This window comes from Mastigoproctus giganteus, chromosome 4 (genome assembly GCF_048544385.1).
Source record: "Mastigoproctus giganteus isolate SK-2022 chromosome 4, ASM4854438v1, whole genome shotgun sequence".
Lineage (NCBI taxonomy): Eukaryota > Metazoa > Arthropoda > Arachnida > Uropygi > Thelyphonidae > Mastigoproctus > Mastigoproctus giganteus.
Window position 1 is genome coordinate 13247744 of NC_143578.1, and position 25184 is coordinate 13272927.

General features: G+C 39.1%; 1 protein-coding gene across 2 annotated transcripts in view; it reads right to left on the minus strand.

Moving 5' to 3' along the window:
• Nucleotides 1-25184, minus strand: part of LOC150086420 (uncharacterized) — a 39143-nt gene that overhangs the window by 1483 nt on the left and 12476 nt on the right. Inside the window, exons 2-5 of one of the 2 annotated variants that reach the window (XM_090371371.1) lie at nucleotides 10116-10171; nucleotides 9281-9382; nucleotides 8976-9074; nucleotides 6787-6810 (exon numbers count right to left, since the gene is read on the minus strand). In XM_090371371.1, the coding sequence (XP_090227497.1) occupies nucleotides 6787-6810; nucleotides 8976-9074; nucleotides 9281-9382; nucleotides 10116-10171 (281 nt within the window). Of the gene's footprint in view, nucleotides 1-5521; nucleotides 5623-6786; nucleotides 6811-8975; nucleotides 9075-9280; nucleotides 9383-10115; nucleotides 10172-25184 lie in introns of those variants that run through there. The other variant, XM_090371372.1, reaches the window with a different exon arrangement.

A 25184-nucleotide genomic window follows, 5' to 3' on the forward strand; every position in this document is an offset into this window, starting at 1 on the left:
ACTGTGGCATTGACGAATCATGGCACCAGGTAATGTATGACTGTCCTGACTATGAAGACTTAAGATCTATTCTGATCACAAAGAATGCTAATTTGCCAAAGGACGAGAACATATACTAATTCATACCCATGACAATTAGAAATACTTCACCACTTTTGCACAGGATGTCTTCAACAAAAAAAAAAAAAAAAAAAAACTAGTATATTTAGGCCACCCGAATAATTAAATTCATCTGCCGTGATGTCTCTTATGTCTGTTAATTGCGTGTGTTCTATGGTCGATTTGTCTGTTTTCTGGACGAAAAACCCAGTTTCTGGGGGGGGGGAACCTTGATATCTACTCCTGAGACCAATTAACTCAGCCACGGAGTGAAAAAAAAGCCCAATAACAAGGCCTGCTAGAGTACAAAATAAAATCTACTGGGTACCTGATCTGCCTCCCCGGGACCAAGTGCGGTAACGGTAGGTCCCAACAGGGGCCCATCGAATAAATGGTCAGAAGAACAATGGTACACAACACTACACATCCTTCAACTCCCCACACCCTTTTTAAATCTCTGAACGTCACAGAGTTCTGTGCTACACAAACGGAGTACACAACGCGTCGATGGGAGAAACCCCTGTTGCCTTCAGACAACTAACATACTTTGCACTTGTTCATAATTCCGTCTCGTTCCTGGGTGGAGAATCCAAAGCTCGAACGGACGTTTCCACTGCATCCCAAATATGCTGAACAAGGTTCATGTCCGGTGAAAGGGGAGGTCATTCCATGGTGGTAAACTCTGTGAATGCTCTTCTAACGACGTTCTAGTAACCACAGCTGTGGGGAGGCGCATTGTCCTGCTGAAAGAGACCATTGCCCTGCGGGTGCAGGATGGCCATGAAGGGTTGCAGATGGTCTGCAAGGATGGACACATAAACTGGACCCTTCAGAGATGCGTCTAGACGTACCAGAGGTCCCAACGTGTGCCAGATGAACACGCCCCAGACCACTACCGACTGACCATCTGACTGAACAGTTCCTTGTTGACAGGATGGGTGCATAGCGTCGAGCGGTTTCTACCAGATACGCACCCTCCCGTCCGCTCGAAATAATTGGAAACGGGATTCGCAGGACTAGGAGAACCGTCTCTAATCATCCAAGGTCCAGTGCCAATGTTCTTTCGCCCAATTGAGGCGTATATGTCGTGTTTTGTGGTGTTAGCAATGGGACTCTGATGGGTCGGCGGCTCCCATAACCTATAGAGGCTAATGATCGCCTAATGAAGGTCTTGGTGGAGACGTTGGTGGCACCTCCCTGTCCACGATGAGATGAGATGTTATTCCAGAAATGGCGCATTCCCGATACACTCTTGATACTATCGAACGGGGATAGTGCAATTTCTGTACCACTTCCGAGATAGAGTGACCCATGCGTCGGGCATCCACTTCTTTCAAAGCCGGTTAACTCACGACGTTTATCCATACTGACATCGAATTACTGCGTACGTGGATGTAGTGATGCAGAGTACCTATATACCTGCCAAGCGGTGGGTTCGTCCACTTGCGAGAGGGGTGACAGCTTCGCCTTGCGCAGGAACCAGTTTTCTCATGAATTGTGTCCTTTCCGTGTATCACAAGTTCCTTGATATCAAATAAATATCGTACGCTTTTCTTTGGCTTATTAGATTTGGTAGTGGGCACAGGTGTGCTTTCATATTTTCAGAATGGTGTTTTTTTGGAGCACGTTGAGCAGGAGTTAAAATTAAGAAAACAAAGGAAATTACTAGTGTGTCCGAAGTATCCATCTCAGAAGTATAAACTTAGTGGAAGAACGAAACCTCCGAGATTTAAAGCGAATTGTGAATCAGAATAGAAGGCCCAGTGTGCAATAAATGACTGAAAAATTTGATTTAGGTAAATAAATTAAGAGACATTGGGCGAACGGTGTTGAAAAATCTGATATTTAGTTGCTGTGCCAATAAGAAAGCTACTTCTTTTCTTAAAAAATCAAAAGATTCGACTGCAGCAAAGCTGCCAACGCCAAGGCTATATTGTGAATAGGGTAAAAACGATGATGTGTCTGACGAGTCTCGATTTACACTTTTTTGAACCGATGGTAGAGTAAAGGTGAACGTCACGAAGCCATACATCTGGACTGTTTCGTTATCAGCGCTTAAGCGACTGTGTATGGGATGGGATTTAATTTGTTGGTGTGGACTTGGTCTGCTCATAGTGTTAAGTCATATTATCTCCAGTGAATAACCTCCTGTCGTTTCGCACCAATTTTAATCTGTAGTGCTTCATTTTTATTGAGATTGAGATGGATTCATTGAAAACGAAAACTATCCACAATGTAAAAAAATGTATCCGAATGGTTTTTGGAGCATTGAAAATATTTCCAAAATCTACCCTGCAGTCTAATTCTTCAGATCTAAATCCAATTGAGAACGTCTAGTATATGTTAGAAAGGACAGTTAAGCTTGACAGTTCTCTACCGACCACAATACATCATCTGACAAATACCTTGATGGAAGATTGGGTCGAATCTGGTGATGGATCCCATCAGACATCGAGCAGAATACATGTACATGTTGTTATAATTGGGATAATGATATTGCATAATGGTTTCTGATTTTTTGGACACACATGGTGTTCAGAAATCGCTTGATTTTACAATCTGTCAACTTATAGCGGCTAATAATAAATAAAGTAAGTTAGGATGAGTAATTCTTTTCATTGAGAGAGGCTGGTTGGTTGTTGTAGGGCTTTAGGCACATCGACAACTTTTCTCCGAAAAAAGTTGTCGATAAGTTCTCCCAGAAAACTTTCCGGGAAAAAAAAAAAAAAAAAACATGTTACCCTGAGACCAACTAACCCAACCACTTTGTGAAACAGGCCAATAAAAATCCCTCGCGTCATTGACGGGATTCGAACTCAGGTCTTTTCTACCCGCTGTTGGGAGGACAGTATTTACAATAACTATACTACCCGAATTATCATACATTGAGTGATCACTGAATTATGACCACCTATCTAGTACTTTGTAGGTCCTCCTTTTGCCCTCAGTACAGCAGCTATCCTACGTGGCATTGATTCAACAAGATGTCGGAAGCGTTCGGAAGGTATGGCCAACCAAGCTGTGTGTAATGCGGTCAGCAATGTAGGTATGGAGGTGATTGGTGTATCCAGACGCCTGATATGCCTTTCCATAGTGTCCCACAAGTGCTCTATGGGATTGATATCGAGAGAGTTCGGAGGTCAATCGATATGCTGGAAGTCAGAACTATGTTCCTCAAACCATTCCTGCACAACAAATGCCCGATGGCTTGGCGCATTGTCATCTTGGAAGACAATTATTGCAGACTGTTCTTCCATACCATATGAAAATTTGCTGAATTCGTTTCTGGTTTCAAAGCGGCTATTTTTAAATCAGTAGGGGCTGAGTTAAACGATCCCAGACGAGGAACGTGTTATTTTTTAACCATCTTTCCAGGAACCTCGGGTTTTTCACCTAACAAAACAGACAGTTATTTAAAGGAAGCCTTTACATTTATTGTAAACAGCCAACAGCCAGTGAATATTTTGAATTTCAGTTTTCTGCGGTAAAAAAAGTATTTTCAAGCAAAATATATTTATTTTGCTATAAATTCATTACTTTTATAAGTGGATAAATAAGACCAGTGATAGTTCCCACGATGTCGAAAGAATATTTAAATATTTGTGTATATATCAATGGAAAATTTATTAAGAAAGTCTCCAAAAACCGAACAGTTTGGTTGTTGTAGGCTTTTAGGCGCACCAGCAACTATAGACCACATTGCGACGTATATAATGTCCATTAACTGCGTGTGTTCTATGGTCGATTACAGCAACAGCAACTTGGGAAGGCTTAAGAAGAGTAATATCGCAAAACTGCTGGGTGTTGGCATGCTCACACCCCACAGTATTACAGACACACCAAGAAGATAATTGAGCAAACAAAAGTCAGGGGCAGGATAAAACGAGAAATTACCAATTTGCTGATACTCAAGGAGAGCGCAGGGTTAATAACGATGTAACAGCAGGGCAGGCTAGTCAAGTTGGGTAGAAAAACCACTCCACACTTCTCCACTATGGCGTGACCTACCCCAGTGTATGTTCCACACCGGGTGGAAAAGGCCCGGGTTCGAATTCCATCAATGATCCGAGGAATTTTTACGAGCTTCTTGCATTCAGTGGCTGGGTTAGGCGGTTTCTTCTCCGGAAACTAGGGTTTTTCGTCAAGCAAAACAGGAAATCCACCAGAGAACACATGCAATTTACGGACATAATACACGTGGGTGTCGCTGATTTGGTTGTTTTTAAATCCACCAAAGGGGAATCTGATTGGTGGGAGGGATTCTTCTGCAAATAAACCAAAAAGCATATCGAAGGATTACTGAAAATGGACCACTAATGGACTGACAAAGGCTCGTTTTGCTTGACAGATCCCGGTTTCAATTGGAGAAAACAAAGTATGGAGAAAGCAACATGAAGTCATAGTCCCTCATGCTAGGTGATGATATTTCAGACAGCGGATAACTTTTGATTATGGGAGAATACTTCAATTCTCGTAATATACAATAGCGTTCCGATATTTTATGGAATCAAAACTGAACCAAATTTTGATTCCATAAAAAATCCCAAAGCTTGTAGAGCATTATTGTAAATTGAGGTTCTGCGATCTTGTTAAAATTAAATCGATTTTAAAAAATCTGAAATACATAAAACTTTCAAAACTTCTAAAATCAGACGTTCTAAAGGAATGCCCTGTATTTTAGAAGTTTTGTAACTTTTTCGATCTTAGAGCTTTATATCTTTTATCTTTTGTAAATGATACCAATGTAAATGATACCAATCATATGAATGTACTTTTATGAATCTATAATAACAATAAAAAAATCTAAATTTTGTAAAACTGTAGCTTTTTCTGTAAACTGTAGGTATGACTGAAACTGTAGACAGCAGGAATCTCTGCTGTTCCTCATAGGAGATCCAGCAGGGATCTACTATCCGGGACTCTGTTGGCTGATGTCGAAGTATCTGCTGCAAATCTACAGGAACTCTTCCATATTTTTACACACTGGCAAAAAAGAGATCTTAGCAACTGGCGTCAATAGATAAAACATAAAGTATGCAAATATGCGAACTTGTCACATGGTATAATCACGAGTTCCTTGGTATCACATAAATACTGCACGCTTTCCTGGAACATTTTAGTCGATCCGGTTATGGAGAAGACAAGTGAACTTTCTGATTTTAAAAAAAATGGTGTTATTGTTGGAGCACGTTTATGCAAATATTTTTTTGAGGATTATCAAATTGCATTCTGTTCTAGCCCGTATTTTTAACATCCCCTTAGTAACTTTCGAAAGACTGAGAATGACCGTTCAAAAAGTCATGGGTGGTTTCGTCCCATTAATCCTGCTTGAATGGTGTAATTCTCAGAGAAAAATTAGAGCATCAAGAAGATATCAACATGGAGAGACAGAAACTAAATAGATTACAATGTCACTCGATACCTTTTGTGAGGTGTCCGAGTTCGACACTCCGGAGGACAATTTCCAACAGAAAACATTAGTCAGTTGACGGAGGCGGCGGGTCCCAAGAGGCCTGAGGGTAGCTAAAGAGAGAAAAATATGAGAAAGACATTAGGTAAGACAAAAACCATTTCGGGCACTGAGTGGGAAGGTGGAGTAGCACTGAACTCAAAGCTCGGCGTCGAAATCTCCCGCAATCACTGATATTCATTGTAGAATCAAGCTCAATTTACGGGATGAAGAAAGCCAATAAAAGGTCCTTCCTCCTCGCTAACCTGATCGAGTCGACCCAGGTCTTTACCAGGCAGTATGAAAGAACATTGGTCGTTGCAACTATTACTACTATTACCTGAAATAACTAGTTTAGGAAGGCGCCCAGAAGTATTATTAGCTATCTATTAGCATCACAAGAAGCTTACGGTGGAATATATCCAATTAGTAAATGACATTGGTTAAAAACTACTATAAAATGAAGTGAAGGCCCTTAAAGTTGAGTTCGCGAGGAGATCACAAATTAGGCATGCAATTCAAAGTCATCCGTCAAAATCAGCCGGACAAAGAACGGTTTCTGTTCGCTTCAGACAGTGTCATTTGCTCTGGGTGGGGAGATACCATCAAAACCATTAAAGAGAGATTACTGACCACAGGGCACAACTGTCCTTAAAAATAAAATATTCTGAATTTGTTATCGGCTTTAAAGAGAGACCACTATCTTTACCGAAATCTGGGAGGAGTTCCCACCCTTGACACCGGACGGGGAAGAAGCAATTCGTGTATGACATAATCTGCTGAACCCTCGGCAGCTGAAGAATTACCAAAAACTTAATTACTAACGTCAACATGACGAAGACAGAAAACAGAGAACGATTGAAAAATGAAAGGAATTTTGGCAAGGAGTTCATTTCCGTGAACATGAGGTGGCTCCAAGGGCATAGTCCACCTTCCGGAACTCAGTCAATTTACTTTTTCCGTAATTAAATAATCAGCAACTGAAAATCAAATGCAGAAATATCGCACCTTTCAAAATAGTCTTCATACCTACCATTTGCATTATTGAATTCCCACGATGACATCATTTAAACTAGATGAGTATGGTTTAAATGCTGTCAGCAAAGTTGTTTTGACTGAATTCGAATTCAAATTTGAGTTCAGTCAAAATTCTAAAGTGTGCTTACATAGTTAAAATAATTTATTCTACAATTGTACGTAAACATTAATTACAGTTACAAATTGAGTAAGATACTTACGTTGGGACCAGCAGTACGGCATCGCTGAAAAAACAAAAAAAGGAAAGGTGACATGCGTACAGAAAATTATTGACTGATATATTAACATCCATTTTCATTGATTTAAGTTTAAAAATGTTTAAGAAGTAAGATGGCAGGATAGATGTCAATATAAGCGGTTGATTTTGTGAGGTTCAAATATGTGTCCCTCGGACGAAATGGCAATTGCCAATGGTTATTCAATAATAATCGTTTTATATCCAACTTCAGCAAAAGAACAAGTTGCACGACTCCTTCGAAAGACAAGATCACAAAAGTGATATGTAAGGGAAAGCTTAATAATGCTTATGGTTGGGTTTTGATGATCTTTCTGGAATAACTCCAACTAATTTAACGTAGCAGGCAAATTACACACAAATGTTCCAACTTTTCCAAACATGTTTCTCGGGATTCGGATTGGAGTAAGGTGACCAAAAGTACCGGTTTTCCAGATTTTAGAGTCCTGGTGTTCAATTTTTTTTTTTTTTTTCGGGATGCACTAATGTCCCGGTTTTTTCTAATGGTGGTTTATGCAGTAGCTGATACGTAATTATTTTAGAACCAACCAATTAATTTACTGTTCTTAAAGAGAATATCGCATTAAGACAAACACTTCCTCCCATTCTTACTATCTGAACCTCATTAATAGTACTAAGAATTCATTGCCAACATTCCTTCTAGTACTCTATTCACCATCCCTTCTAATTCTTCGAAATGTTCAAGATATGATTTCCAACCGTCTTCTTGAACTCTTGATAAGTTTAGTTAATCACAGCTCTGTATACGCGTTACACCCTGATACCAAGAAGGCAACATCGAGATCTGTTCTCTGTGATGTTTCAAGAGAAGAAAGAATAGCAAATATTCTTTCCTGCAGATAACTGGAGTGGACAATCAAATCTACAACACATCTACAGAGATTTATCGTGGATTTGGAAAAGTTTTTGAAGAATCCCTAAATGCCGAAGAGAAAATGTACCTTTACTGATGAATATTCAAAGCAATGGAGTTTCATCAAGCGAGAAAGATGGAGCGTGAACTGTGCAAATTCTACATAAACATTGGTCACGGCGAGAAATCTGAAGTAACTGGCCATGTTAATACAAAAAAATAAATAAATAAAAGAACCGGAAATGAATAAACTTGCCATGGAAATGCTCGTTTTTCGCAAAATATTACGCAGTACTTTCGCGAGTTAAAATTCCAGTCGAGGACCATCTTAAGGTAGCCTCCAATTTGTCCTCCAGTTTGGGAAGGTATGCAAAACATGTTATTGACACGGGTTTCAAAGTTGACGAAAATGTGTTATTTAATCAATTTTTATTGCTTACTACTATTGACAGAAGAATTGAATGACAGAATGACAGATGACAGAAGAATTGAATGAAAGGAGCGATGAATGGCTTAACAAATCTTGCTACGGCAGGTGGCCATAATTTTTATTTAAATTTTGAATTTCAAGAAGAGACCTCAGAACTTGAGAAATTGTGCGGCTTTTTGTTTGCCATTCCAGCACACAATGGAAATGTGGCAAGAATATTTTCACAACTAGAAATTCAGTAATCCTATGAACGAAATCAGTTGGATATAAAAACCATCGATTCCATAATGTGTAAATTCAATTTGAATTGAACATGCAACAGTATCTATGACATGATTAAAAATGATAAAAAGTTTGATCAAGAAAGTCAGAAGTCATTTAAAATATGACTGAAAGCACTTTCCTCCTTGATGAAATATGCAATTTGCTTGTTTTTCCGTGAATTATTGTTTATATATTCTTCTATAAACATATTAATTTTAATTTTAGAATATTTAAAAAAAATACCCACTATTCCGGTTTTAGTCCCGGTTATCACCAAAAGCACCTTTTCACCCTAGATTAGAGTGCTTTTTAAACGCGTAGGCTAGCGGAAGTCTGCGTACACAGTACTGTCGTGTAGCTTATGAAGAGTCGTCCAGAAATGTCCACAAGAAGTAGTGACTGCATCCCCGATCTTAATCTTTGCACAAAGAATTGTAAGGATGACCTAATAACCCTCTTCAGGGATCGTATGAGCACGCCATTCTTTATATGATTTCTTGCAGTCCTGAATTTATCAGGACTGCAACCCACATTTAATTTTAGATACCAAAATATCAATTCTAAATAATAAAAGAATGTTCCTCACCTGATACGTCGATATAAGACTGGATACAGCAACTGGAGTAGGAACCCCAGTTTTAAATTCAATATTACCAAGAACACAGTCTTTTATCTTGTAAATCACCTACAATAAAAACACAAACATTGGTCCTACGTAAGCAAAAGGAAAAGAGTTATTTCAACTGTTATTTAATGATATATCAATTAACATACAGCATTAGTGGTGGGAGTTTACACGATATGGGGACTTCGGGGACTTTTACAGTTCATTGTTCATAGAAATGTAAATCTTGAAAAGTCAACTAATACGACTTTTTGATGGTTACCTACCTCACGGGGAGTTCCTCGACCACAGTGTAGCTGAGCAGCATCTACCGGCGAATTCACTATAATGTTGTATCTTGCTGCACATATCTTGAGTTCCTCCGCGTACTGAAAGTAGAGGAAGAAAAGTTAATGCAAGAAAGATTTCAGATTCAATTGCAAAAATGCATCCACTAATTATTTTACATCCATACAACTTTTCCGATAAATAATGATTAATCATAAGTTAGATATGAAATAGGTAAAATTCATTGATACGCTCCCCAACCACTTTACTAGGTCAGTAAGCTAACAGCGTGTTGAACCGCTGTTGGCCAGAATCAATGCTCCGATGCCTAGCATCTCAACAACGTGTTGAAAGTGACACGAAGACTATTGGACTATATTAGTTATGTAACAGAGTTATCTTCATTTTCTGGAGTGATGTGGCCAGAGGAATGCACTCAGGAAGAGCAGTCCTTTCCAGTCCATGCCACAGATGTTCAATAGGATTCAGATCCGCGGATTGGGCTGGCCATGGCAGTTCCTTCTTGTGGACCAGTGGATAGTTGCATTGTCATCTTGAACGTGTCCCTCTCCATTGAGGATAAACGTGCAACGTGCAACGTTAAATATTATTTATTTTTATATGAAATATTTAGATTTCATATCTAAACTGGATTGATTACAATTGGATCTATGCATCCTTTTTAAGAAAAATCTATATTTCTGCGACCTGAGACCCATCCCTCGACATTACGCTACTTTCAGTGTTCCTGATGGGAGGAGAACACTTTTATTTTTTAATTATTAAATTTTTATAGGAAAATTTTAATTATAATAAAATGTAGGAAATTCTTACCGGAAATTCTTGGGTTTGCGTTACACAGCGGAAGTCGTCCACGAGGTTGGTATCAGCTGAAAATAACAGTCAGGAGTGATTTTGTGGTCAAAAATAAAGCAATGCTTTTAATTATTTTCGTTCTTTGAACACATTTGAAAAAATTAATAAAAAGACACTGCTCATAAACAGAAACGCACATGAAAAGAGGTCAATTAGAATTAGTTTCCGGATCACTGAATTTCATACTCCAACTGATTTGGAGTTTAATTGAAAGTAAGATGGGATCTTCATTGTTCTCTTATAACGAACTTACAGTTCTCCATTCAAGCTATTTTTAAGCAACACTTGATATCTTCCCATTCCTAGTACTCTTAACCTTAAGAATTCGGAAATTATTCGACATATGAAACCAAATGTCTCCAGTAGCTTGATCAGAGGCTGTTTTCAGCAAGAACGACACCACTGAATAATCCATTGTCCGAAGAGATATTTAATCCGCACTTTCTTGGACTTTATATTTCACGGTATCCTATTCAAGGGAACTTTGCAAACCGAATGTAAAAAAATAATTAAAACATACAGTATTTTAGAAACTGTAAACATGTTTTCTTCATATTAGATGAGCATTTTCAATTCGTGGTCTTTAGAGTTTCGATTGGGTTGTTTTTGTATAGGCACAAAGGCAACGAAGGCCATGAAGCGTCAGTATATGGTGTGTGTAAATTTCGTGTATTCTAAGATCGGATCATCAGTCTTAAGGGATGAAAACCATCATTACCCTTCCCCAAGACTACCTCGACCATTGAGCTCGATTTTAAACAACAGTTATTATTTTTTATATCTCAGTTTAAGAAATTTAAATTGTTAATTGTAAATATAAGTTGAACATTCCCGGAATGGCTATTATGGGAGATAAAGATATAAAATGGAACATAGATTTAATAGGCAATGAATAAATGATTTTTATTTAACCGTGGTGAAAACTCACTAGATTTATGTCATTTGTTTATAATAATTTATTTATATTAATTAGATTTTTTTAATGAAAACCCCAAACACGAGAGATATAAAACCTACAGTACTTAGTATCGTGCATAGGTTGAAGATTGAGAAGATGCAAGAAGATATTTGTTGACATGAGATTTGAACTTCTGTAGATTGTAATTTTCAGGAAATCCGTGTGAAGGAAGGTTTTTTCCAGAAAACAGAATATGAATGAATAAATGAGGAAGAAGAAAAGTTGTTTCTGTGAATTTGAAGTTGGACACTAAAAGGATGTTGCCTGATTGCAGCACGTGTTCGGACTGTTTTGCGGGAATTATAGAAGCCAATTGAGAAGAACAGTGCCCATGGAAGTATCTATAGAAAAGCCATGAAGCAGAAACAGAACGTCTATGAGACAGAGAGTGGAGAGACTCTGTTAGAGATGAATCATTAATTAACCTAACTGCCCTCTTCTGAATGGAATCAAGAAGCCTGAGAGAGGTTTTGGGGACATCGCCCCAGGAAGAATATTCCATGGTAGGGCGATTTATGATTTGTACAGAGTGAGCAGCCATTTGACAGAAAATTAACGCCGAGAGCGAAATAGAAAACCAAGTTTTTTGGATGCAGAGGAAGCAATATTTGTAATGTGCTTGTGCCAAGAGAGATTAGAAGTCAGGGTAATCCCCAAAAGAGATTGCCTAGAAATTGGAGTGCCATCATAGTATACCCATTTAATAAAAAAGAGACCCAATCAGATTTATACTTCCATTTCTAAAAACACTTAAAATTTTCAGGGATACTGTAGGTAACTTGCCATTAGAATTCACCATAAGACTCCATCTGATAATGAGCAGAAAATTTCCGATAGAGGGCGCCAAGGACGAGTAATAAACTCCCAATTTCTAGATATTTCGTAACATCAAATTCTTTAATTAAATAATTGAATTATGATACTTATTTAATAACAAATACTTAAATAAGTATAGGCCATTCAAAGTAGAATGTTTTTATAATAATCCTGTAAAAATTCTCTGATGAAAGAGTCAATAGGACTTTCGATGTGAAATTTTCGAAAAAATCTACACATAGCATGTGAATAAATGCAGATATCAGTAGATCCGTGCTCATGTTGCAGTTTCCTCCCAACGATTGTTGAATTTAGGGGATAAAACTTTGTAAACGTAGACTCCACATGTGTCAGAACTACTGGAGTACAAAAATATGCAGTAGTTCTGATACATTTCGAACGAAACAATAACACACACACAAGTGCAATTATTTGCTAATTAAAGGAATTAATAATGAATTATGCTCGTTAATTACCACACACTGAAGCCAGTAAAGAGTCCATCTGGGCGTCGGTCAGCGATTGAGCCTTCGTGAACATCAGCATCAAACACACCGCTGCAATCTTTATGCACAGCATTCTGGTGGAAAGACCAAGTCGATAACTACTGGGATCTTTGTCTATGGGAGTGGGATACTGTTTTAGCAGTCATACGATCGCTAGAAATGTACAGAAATGAAGACGGGTGATAAATTCCAGTGGAAACGTAGACAGATGAGTAGCACCGTACGATGGTGTCGGCTTTCTTCCGGTTAAGACACGAACTTCACGATCCAGGAGGAAGCAAAAGGATAATAAAAGTGGGAAATTTTGATTTCTAAACAGACAAAGGTAATTTGGGGAAAAATGAAGAAAATAAAGAGACTGATATCTTTGAGAGTAAAGTAGTACGAACTTCGGTGGCGAATCACACTTCAGTCAAAATGTGACTGGCTTTTATGGGACCTGAAGAGGTCATTGATTAACCTGATCGCTTGCAAAGAGAGTTAAAGATTTACAGAATATTTTGGTAGTTCTAGCACAAATAGAGATTGTAATTAAAAGTTTATATATGTTTTTCACCAAGTGGAAGCTTTATTAGGTACATCTACCCTTTTAAAAATGGAGTACTCTTCAATAAGAGCATGAATTGTCCGTACCATGCTGTATGAAACAAGTGGACAGATACGTAGGGATGCTATACATAATGCAGTCCAGGAGGCAAGGAGAATAAATAATTTAAGTGACTGAACATGGCATTCGGCACCAGATGCCCAGTATGAGTATTTCCGAAACTGCCGATGTTCATATACAATTGTGTCCCAGGTGTATCGAAATCAGTCCAATAAATAATGTGCACCCATCGGCAGTTCTGTGGTCTAACACTGACTCTGTTGATACAAGAGGTCAATGAATGCTGACAAGACTTGTGCAGGACAATAGAGAGATTATCGACAGTAAAATAACAGCAGTGGCAACGAAAGAGCCATTTCAGAAGGCACACATCGTCCTACCTTGTCATCGACGTGGTATCACAGCAGACAACCAAACCCGGTTCCACTTCTCTGTTCCCAGAGGGGGGAGACCTTGCTAACTCAGGAATGGATTTAAAAAAAAGTCCATAAAAGTTCCTTTCGTCATTGGAGGGATTCGAATCCGCGCCTTTTCCACGCGCTGTGGGAAGGATGGTGATTTAGTGTCCGTCCGCGCGGACATTTAGCGTTTCGTGTTTTGCGGCTCCGAGGAGTTCCCCAAACTCGTCGCCCAGATAATGTGTATATGTGTGTGTGTGTGGAATGCGTCGTATTGGGTTAGGTTACGCTGGCCTGTTGTTCATCTGACCTCTTAGCCATGGGCCTTTGGAGAACCATGGTTCCCCGTTGCCAGTCCACAATTACGAATAGGTAGTCCAGGAAGTAGGGTTCAGTGCTCTGGCTGCAGAGAAACAGTGGAGGTTTGAAAAAATGTTGCATAACAGCAAATCTCGGTTCCTGCTGTTCCACGTTGATCAGAGAACGAGAATATGGAGAAAGCAGCATGAGCTCGAACTCCCATCCTGATAGGTGTCACAATTTTGTCTAATGGTGTGAGGTGTGTTTTCGTTGTGAACATTCGGTCCCCTTGATACCAGTGTAGAAACATTTCAATGCAACAGGTAATCTGTAAATTATTTCCAACCAAATGCATCCCCTCATGGCTGCAGTTTATCCATCTACGAATGGGCTTTTCCAGTAGGATAACGCTCCATGTCATAAGCCGAAAATTATACAACTAAATATACAAAAAATATATAACCGGTTCCAGGAACGTGAGAGTAAATTCAGCCTAATGCAATTGCCTCCTCGGTCACCAGATCCTAATGCAATTGCCTTCAGTCACCAGATCTCAATGCAATTTTGAACATGTGGGATAAGGCGAAACGAGCCCTTCGCAGTAGAGATCCATCTAATTTGCAACAACTGTGAAAAGTATTTGACTCAATAGGGACCAGCATACTATGGCATGTTTTCTACACTTCGTTGAGCCTATGCTACAAAGAATCCAGGCTATTTTCTTAATTACTTTTTAAATATAATAAAACCTTCAGAAAGCCATAGAAGAGCGAGACAGGAGTTTTGCAAATCACGCTATTACTGACAGAAAGGTTTCTGAATGAGGACTAGTAATGGAAAAGATGGGAACCTGTCTCTCTATAAATGTAGAATAAGAAGCTCATTCTAGTAATACAAATGTTCACATAACCTTCGGAAGGTTCACTGAAAAGAATAAAGATTACGTTGAAAATAATGTTTTAAAAAAATTGCTCCTCAATAAATATTTTTATTGCAAACCGCAGTAATTTTCACGATGGCCAGAATCAAGAGTCGTTTTGGTTTTTGAGGATAAGAATGTTTGCTTATTTTAACATTATCTCTTGCCACATATTAATAAGGTAAAACTCCCAAAAAAATATAATAAAAAGCGACCAAAATGCGTGTGTTGGTATGGTCGCTTAGTTCTGTTTAATACTAGTTTTTGTAAACATCACGGTGGCACGTTTCAGTGTGAAACAAAATCTGAATAAGAGATATTCAAAATTTTGGTTACTCCAATTTTGGTTCAAGGTAGGAAACGTTGAGGGAATTTACTTTTACAGAACAGGAATTACCAAAAATCGTAGTCAATATAAAAATATTCGTCAAATCAATGGAAAAAGGCCAGTATATCCCATTTTGAAAGAGAGAAAAAGTTAAAATAAAACAGTGTTATACTTCAGCATTAGTTGCAAAATTGAAAGATTAATTTAAAAAAATAAATAAATAAACCACAACGTGAAACTTTACTAAGAAAACCTTTACGCAAAACCAGATCAAATGCCAAGGCAGCTGCTCACGTTTCTATGAATTTTCCAATGAAAATCTTGTGTAGATGACATCAGCAGGAAGGTCCCTCCCATTATGGACCAGCGGCCAGAAATGCATTTCTTCAGTTAGAAGTTAAGAAAAAAATTCTTGAAGTCTTATTTATATTTGTAAGATCAAAACGCTATGAAAGACCGGTTAGGGAAATAAGCTAGCTGACATGTTGGTATATATTCAAGGCTATCTTCAAGGCTATACATATTCAAACTTCTGTTTCTAACAGCCTCAGTTTTCTTGGATATTCGTGACTTTGGTTCTCGCATTTCTAGCAATTAGAGACTCAGTAAGCTACCGTCATGGTTCAAAGGTTTCGTCGTATGAATTTTGCGAAATCCTCTTCGATGAAAACGCAACATAATCATACAAGTGATGCAATTGATGTGTTTTCTTCTGAAACTCATCTGGGAATGGATTCACCTCTCCCCTTTACGGATGAGCATGTTTAGGTGTAACTCACAACGAAGCGAAGCACATATTAGCATACAACTGTCCGCCCGCCCTTTAGACTATCCGCTTGCACGTGTATAACAGCGACCTTCTGAGTGAACGTGAGTGTCGTGGCTATAGTAGGATAGGAGCAATCATTATTATTATTTTTGAATTTTTTCCGCCCCGTGACGGGTACTGTACCAATGGGTTGGTTGTCTCCAGTTACTATTATTATTATTACTCTTTTTCAAGGAACTCTCTTCCTGTCCTAGTGTTCAAGATCTCAGCTTTCTGGAGTTCCATGTAGATGTTCTCTTGGAGGCCTATTGCCACTAGGTTGTTCTAGAAAACCTATCAGCAATAGGCCTCTACCACCAAATGGCACCATGCCAGTGGTTGACACAGTGATTGTGATGGACATTATTTGTTCCATATGTCACATTTCTTTGGCTTCTGTCTTAGGTCTGTGTACTTCCTTATCTTTTCCTCACAGGTTTTGTGGAAGTTGCTGGTGTTGGGCACCGCTACGTAGATCAGGTATGCAGCCATCTTCTTTTTGTCGATGACAGTTATTTCTAGTGTGTTGTGCGGGATCGTTTTGTCTGTTATTATGATGCGGTCACAGTATAATTATTATTTGCGACCTGGTCGTGTCTATGAGTATATTCCGTCTGAGTGATCATCCTGCATTCTGCTGTGATGTGCTGGATTGTTTCTAAGGCCAAGTGGAATCATCGATATATGTCATCTATCACTCTGGGGTTCTTTGCAAAATGTACTCGTATTTCCTGTAGTTCCTGGTGTTGATTATCTGGTCTTGGATGGTGAGCTTGAATTCTTCGGTTTCGAGGAAGAGCCTCCCTCTCTTGAGACAAGCGTTGGAAGCCATCTTATCTATATAGCCTTGATAGAGGTCATCCCGTAGTGTTGGCTGCCACAGTGGAGTACCTTCTTCGCCTATCTTTCTGTCTTTATTCTCATGGTTTTTTTCCTTCTCTATGAGTGGAGTCTCCTTGTTGAGGTTGAGCTGTGTGTGAGCCGTATGTCTATCTTCCTTATGGCTTGGTAGATTGACGCTGGGTTTTCCTGGAAGTAATCCCTCAGGTTCTTAATCGCTTTATTCTGTTATTCACTGAGGTCTGTCAAATCCTCCCTTCCTTCTTTCGGGGCTATGATCAGTATCTCGATGGCCGACTTCTGTTGGTGTTGGCAGCTCTTTGTCATCATTATCCTGATCGATCTCATAATCTCCTCCAACTCTGTGTTGATTCAATCTATGATCCTGGAGGAGTGGGCACTTCGATCCCGAAGACGTTAGTATTGGGACTGCGCAGGTATTTATGACTCTGACCATGTTCTCGCCATTCATTATTATTATTATTTATTTTATAATAGTAATAAAGCTAGTCTTGTGGCCGCCAAGAATAACTATCTTGCTTTTTGCTGGACTTTTTCATTCGATAAAGTAAGAAGGCTATCTAATTTACTGTTTTCGTTTTTGTATCCATGCCCAAAAAGAACTTTTTGGCTCCATTTTTAGCTCTCTTTGCAAGTGATTTCTCGTACTCATCTTTCGCCTATCTTATCCCTTCTGTGGTTTGTGACATATACGTTAATAATACTCTTCTATAAATCAGTGTCGCGATAGTCGGTAACTATTCGATGCTTTTCTCTTTTTCTCAGTTTAACCTTTAACCCATCTTGGCATCCACTGGGGCAATTTTCCATTTCAGAACTTCTTCATTGAAACAAAAGCCTTTGAAGAAATCTCTTGAATAATTCACAAAATAATCTCGCATCTAATTGTCGGTTCATTTAATGCAGCCCAAGAAATACACCACAGTCCCTTCTCTTTTTATTGAGGACCTCCCCTTTTCCTTTGATTATCTGCCGATTTTATGATATTGCCGGGCAGGAATCAATAGCGGTCGCTCCCCGCTATTGATTCCTCCACTGTCAAATTTTGGGCATAGTTGGGATTCTTGGTGAAAACCAAGTCAACAATGTTAGAGTCCCAATGTACACGGACACGTTGAAATGAATACACAGGCTGATCATTTAAATCTTGGAATGGACCTACCTCAATTTTAATCAGGGAACTCCACTGATAATTTACCTTGGTGAAATGCGCTAAACGACGCTTTATTGATTATGGTTGTCATCCAAGTGAAGAAGTGAGCCGGTTTTTATTCATACGCCTTGACCTTTTACTTATCGAAAAGTTTTGTTAAAAGTGTACCTTGTGTAGTCACATTACAGGCAGATGGAACTATAATATATGCTTAATGGTCAAGTAATGGCTCATCCTGCCTTAATTGAGGTTTGAAAATATCTTTTACTAAATGCAGAAATAAGCAATATACGGCATTTTCTATTTCTCGTTTTGGTTTAATCATCGTAATAATCTCGTTCTAATGCCTGATGACAGTCCTTAGAGTTTTGGTCTTGGGACTTTGACTAATGTCGGAACAGGTCATGCTGCACTGCTTCCCAATGGAGCGTACAGTGTCCACGTGACTTTCAATCGATATCATTTGGACATGACCGCCTCTTCTCTGACTACACCAATGAGAGACATATGACTTCTGGTATAAAGTAATGACAGAGACCTGCGATTGTGACAGTTTAAAGATGTCAGCTCACAATATATCTACATGCTTTATTCTGCTCATTTTCGTTCAGGGTGTACCGAACTTGGGGAGTGGTAAGTAGATGAAGTAAGATGTGTCTCTATTCTAAGACATTTTTTATGATAGGTTCTCTGTAACGATGAGTCTATAAAACGAAATATGGAGGTCAATTATAAGCGAGACAAAATTTGGTATAGTGGTGTTCCATAAAATAACGATAAAATGTGGGAAAACCAGCAAATCTACCACAGAACACACGCAATTTAGAGACATTGTATGCCTAAAACCCACAACAATCCTCCCCACCTAGATAATTATCTAGCTGACATTTACTTTCCTCGAGCTGTCAGTCTCGACTGCAAAGAGACGTACCACATTCCACTCGCTGGCTGAAAGAAATCAAACTTTATTCTTATTGCCTTTTATCCAAGAATATCAGTTTATTTTCTTGAATTGTGTAAGATTGAGTCTATAGTTTTAGATATTACGATTTACATTCTGTACTTTCAGTGATTTTAAGTAAGAAATTATCATGTCGTGTCTCTTAGGGTTCTCCTCTGGGATCATTTTTATCCTCAATGTGTCAATCAGCTAATGTACATTGGCAATGTTTGCCGATGATTTGAAAACTTTACAGCAGGCACAGTGGAGGAAGCAAAATTATATACTAGTCGATCCGGATGATTCATAAATGGTTACCAATAGGTTCCATTTGGTGGACTAGCCAGCTGGCCTGCGAAAACGTTTTAAAGTTGTAATAGTCATCTCGCCATGATTCCCATTATAACCTTAAAAGACGTGATTCAACTGCATAATAGGAGGTATGCTGGAGCTTTGCTCTGAAGACTAAACACGGTTTACACTTCTTCAAGCCTCCAATGAGCAAAGTGGTGGTATTGCGCCAGCTAGCAGCTGAAGTACCTGGAAGAATGCTAGTGACAAGCTTCAGAGACCCAGCTGTCTACATCCAGGAATTATTAATTAACCGAATTACAAAAAATAATGAAACTACAAAATCGAAAAAAATTAAAAATCAAACTACCATGAGCTAATTCCAAAGAAAACACACAACTCCGAATTCTGCAAAGATAGGGCCCAACTGATTGCCGAAATAACGCTAGGAACGTATACCTGTTCACCACCCCAAGAGCAAATACAGACACTCGTTATGAAAATTAAAAATAATACAAAAAAGGTTGTCAACCGGAAAGAGTGTTTAATCTGGTAAATCATTAGTTGATCACACCACGTAGAATTCCTAAGTTTATTTAAATTTTTTTCCTTGGTTTACTGCAGTTCAGGACAGAATAAAGTTAAAAAAAAATACACCCATACATGATTAGTAAAATTTGGACTTTCTTCCTGTCAGGTTCCTTAATAACAAACAAATGCTTGAACCTAATCGCTGGCCACTTTCTGACCCTTTTGATGAAAGACTTGGAGATAAAGGATATTCTGGTTGTATATTCCTCTCGATCAGGTTAGAGTGCATTTTGAAATGCTAAAAATGATTTACAATTAATTGAATCTGTCTAAACAGAAACCATGATTAGCTGATAAATTTCTTATTTGTTTAAATGAAAGTACTTCAATGTAATGTCAGGTGTTTAAATAACTTTATTCATAAAATGACAGGATCATTTTGGTATGCATACCCAATCTCAAGGAAAGAGCCCAATTTGCATAGTAAATTAGCACCTTGAAATATTTTAACTTATTCTTAACTCTTCTGTAGATGAAGAGCAACTCTTGGAGACCATCCAGCAATTCCACGACGTTGATACTAAAACTATCTTGATGGAACAACACCCAAAAATGTTTGATGCATTGAATGGATACTTTGGTGATCAAGGTATTTTCAACGATTATGTCACAGAGAGAACTCCACTCCATGTCTTTTACATGACTTCGATCTTACATGATGCTCAAGATCTCCTTTTTCGGGTAGGCCTTGTTGATTTTTTGTTATTTCCGTTTGTATTGATTTTATTGGAATTTTTAAGCTGCAGGACATTTCTTTTTTTACAGATCAACAAATACCATTTTGGAAGAAGCGTATTAAAATGGATTATTGTGACTGATAACATCACCGATGAAGTGATTAGCAATTTCTCTCGCACAGAATTTCGGATAGCACTATTATCTCCTCAACAATCATCAGTAAGTAGATAATTTCTTAATTTTCATTTCTTAAAATCACATTCAGACCTCCTAACAATCCACCGCTTCCTGTGGTCAATTATTTATAATCAATTTATTTGCAGATGGAAGACTGTCAAGCAGAAGTGAAGACATTTAACTGGAAACACAGATCAAGTGAAATGCAGAAACGGAACCCTATAAAATTCAACTTTTTGTTTAATGCTAGTCGACTTCCTTTGAGTTTTAATGCCAATCGATGTTCACTTCGTGGGGCAGTTCTCAAAGTTGCCGTTTTCCTGGTAATTTGTAGAAATATACTTCTCGATTGTCCTTTTTAAATCATTACGAAGTATTACGTAAAACATTTTAATGCCTAAAATAATTAAAATAATAGTTATAATAATAGTTATAATAATAATTAAAAATCGTGATGATAAAACATTTTGGAGAATTGATATAATTCGATAAATGAAGAAGGCTTGTCTTTAATAGATACAGAAAATCATTTCCACCAGATTACTGCAGATCACCAGCGCGAGAACTAAATTAACAAAAACTCTCAAGTCTAGGCATTCAGATGAGGGAGGAAAAAATGATGCCTGTCTCCATGGAAGCGTTAGTTCGATGAATTTTGGATTGAACCTTGAGGAAAGGATGACTAGTCAAGGTACTTTGGAGACTGCCTTGGAAGAAAGCAGTGGCATTACAAAGCCCAGTTCAAAAGGACAGCCCATAAGAAACAATTGAAGAAAGCAGCAGGCACTAAATGTATGTGTGTTTGAAGTGGAATGAGTTTGTGAGGAAGCGGTAAAAACAGAAAATTTATTTATTTATAATTAACTATTTTGAGGTCTCGTTGGTACCACAAAGATTATAATGACCACGAACCCTCACTGGATGAGAAAAGCCAAGGTTTCAGATCCCATTAATGAGATAATTTTAGGATATATATATATACACTGAGTGATCACTGAATTATGACCACCTACCTAATACTTCGTAGGTCCTCCTTTTGCCCTCAGTAATGCGGTCAGCAGTGCAGGTATGGAGGTGATTGGTGTATCCACACGCTGATATGCCTTTCCATAGTGTCCCACAAGTGCTCTATGGGATTGATACCGGAGGAGTTCAGACGCCAATCGATATGCTGGAAGTCAAAAGTGTGTTCCTCAAACCATTCCTGCACAACAAGTTCCCCATGGCTCGGCGCATTGTCATCTTGGAAGACACAATCACCATTCGGGAAAAAGTGTAACATAGCGGGATGTACGAAGAGCAAGCAGTTGACAATAACGGAGATCACTGATACGTTATTCCACATGCACCAAGGGTCCAAGTACCTGCCAGTGAAACATGCCCCACACCATACAATCGTCTCGACCAGCCTGCACTTTTGATACCATGCATGATGGATGAAGAGCCTCATGTGGTTGACGCCAAATCCATACACGACCATCCACGGTGTGGAGTAAATAACGCGATTCATCTGACCAACACACCTTCTTCTAATTTTCTCAAGTCCAACATGCATGCTCTTTCCACCAGGCGAGTCTTTTACGCCGATGAACCTTGGTTAGGAGAGGATGCCGTAGGGGTCGTCTGCTGGTATAGCCCATACGTGCCAGCGTGCAACGCATAGTCATGCCAGATATTGTTCCGGGTTGGTCCATGGTATTGAGTAGTCAACTCTTCAACAGTGCTGCGCCTGTACGAGTCGTCGGACCCGGCATCACAGCTAACATCAACCTTTCCCTGACCTTTTCAGTTTTGCCGTCTGGTCGTTGTTTGACTATTTTGACGCCAGTCCTGGTATACTTTAATATAACTACGGCGGCTCTCGAACACCCCACCAGTTCAGCCGTTTAGGAAATCGAGGCACCAGCTCGTCGAGCTCCCACAATCTGTCCTTTATCAAAGTCCGATAAATCCTTCCTTTTACCCATCACGCTAGGAACTTTACTACGTACTGAACCACTGACACCTTATCTACGCTATGTAGGTCGACTAACTCCGCACTTTCGAACCTCACGTGATCAATGGGTCGAATTCAGTTTTCATAGGGGTGGTCATAATTCAGTGATTATTCAGTGTATATACACTGTGCTGCCACTTTATTAGGTACACCTACCTAGCAGCGTGTTGAGCATCCTTTAGCCTTCAAAACAGCCTGAATTCGTATAGACATGGATTGAACAAGATGCTGAAAACGTTGTGCAGGAATGGAGTACCATGCAGACATGAGTGTGTCACGCAGTTCCTTGATATTCGACGGAGGTGTAGGCCTACAGCGAACAGCCCTTTCCAACTCATCCCAAAGATGTTCAGTAGGATTGATATCCGGTACTGAGCTGGCCACTGCAGCAAAGAAAAGTCATTATCATATTCCTGGAACCATTCCATAGTGATTCGGGCTTTGTGCATCGGCGCATTATCCTGCTGGAAGTAACTATCTGACTGAGGATAAACTGTCAACATGAACGAATGCGCTTGGTCAGCAACGACATTTAGGTACGATGTGGCATTCAGACGTGAATCTATGGGTATCAATGGGCCCAACGTGTGCCAAGAAAACATTCCCCACACCATAACACTGCCCCCACCACCTTGCACAGTAGTCGTCAGACATGGCGGATCCACGGATTCATGTTGTTTTCCCCAAATTCTAAGCCCTCCATCAACATGATGCACCAGGAACTTCGACTCGTCAGACCAAGCAACTGTTTTCCAATCCTCGATAGTCCAGTGCTGGTGTTGCTGTGTCCACAGGAGGCGTACTCTCTTGGCGCCTCCATAGCCAGGTGGGCAGGAGCAGCAGTGCGTAGCACACGCTTCTTGATTAATCTGGGGTTCGAGCCCGTGACCACCAAATACGGAAAGGTCAGGGAATGACCACCGCATATGCCCGTAGCAATATGGCCTTCGTTGCTAATGCTCCTTAAAACCCAAATAACAACAATAACAACAGCGTTCTCTTGTCCTTCATTGATAACAAAAGTACGCGATGTGGCCGTCGGCTGTTGAAGCCCATTGGCGACAAAATTCGACTAGTGGTCCGTTGCGATATTTTGTTCTGCACCCAAGGTTGTATTCTGACCTGATGTGCGACATTGTGGCCCGTCAGTTTACTTGCACAATTCTAGCCAACTTCCTCTGACCTCTCTCATCAGCAAGCGATTTTCTTCCACAGGAGTGCCGTTGAGAGGATGTTTTCTGTTCGTTGTACCATTCTCGATACACCCTTGAAACTGTGGTGCGTGAAAAGTTCAGGAGAACTGCCGTTTCAGTGATGCTGTGTCCAGCGCGTCTTGCCCCTACTACCATGCCATGTTCGAAGTCCGTTGGATCACTCCTTTTCCCCATTCTTGCTACGGTTAGTACGGTTAACTGATACTAGAAAGGTTGTTCTGCCGCATTTATATCAATAACTGTGGTCATGTGACTTGCAACGTTGTAGGACAAACCATTTGTGTGCAGACCAGTGGTGTTCCTAACAAAGTGGCTGCACAGTGTATACAGTATATATATAGTAGTATTATTAAACTGTTAAGAAGCAAAATAAGCAGAAAAAGGAAAATAACAAAAGTTATCAAATGTCTAATGCTCCAAAACTCGCAGCGCAGCAGTAAAGGAAGCAAAAGGATGTAAATAATGTGTGGTTTGTGACATACGAGTGATACGAACACTCTGACTATCCTGCAGCCTATCGTTATTTTCGCCTTCTTTTGGCCATCCTTTTCTTACCGTCCCCACCCCAAGAATTTTACCATTCCCTATACCATTTGCTTGTTCGCACTTTTTGATCAAATTTCTCTGCTGTATATTTGAATTTTTACATTTTTTAACCACGTTAATTTAATTACATTTTTTACCCCTTCCGCACCGTACAAACATTTGTATTATTTTTCACATTACACTTTTGTAAAGTTGTCTTAAATTTAAAAATTACATTATTAACTGAATTTTTACATTGCGTAGGGACTACCTTTTCTACTAGTATTACGATAAAGGCCGCAAAGTTGCTCCCACCCTTTTCTAATACTATAGACAAGTTTGGAAACGCAGTGCCTGATATATGGTCAGGAGTAGACTCCTGATGAAATTCCTGGCTATGTATCATCTTTTCATTCACTGCATTCAGATTTTGCATATTTGACATCCCTTGATTCGACCTCCTGCTAAAATTGCCCTTCCTTATCTGAATGCAGTGTTATTTATTTATTTGTATAAAATTATATTTGTATATTGTTTGCTTTCTCAGTCCCAGTTCATTTTTGTACTAGGTTTTTCGAATTCTTTCACTTTTTCACCACTATTTCACTTTTAGTTTCTATTACGCCTTAAACTTCTGTTAGTTCAGGCACTTCGTGTATTTTTCATTTCCATTTTCACAGACACTTTATGTCAAAAACCGCACATTATATATATATATATATATATATATATATATATATATATTTATTTATTTTGATTATTTTTTTTTCTCACAGTGCCACTGGCCTGTCTCGGGTGACAGTTTAATGGGTTTTCCTCCATTACAGAAGGCCGAAAATTCAAATTTCTAAAATCCCCTGCTCTTAGAGAGGGCGGCCCTCTTTAAGAGCAGGGTGGTGGGGATGGTAACTTTTCGTGGGGGCGGAGATGCAATATAAATTGCAGAAACTGTAGTCAATTT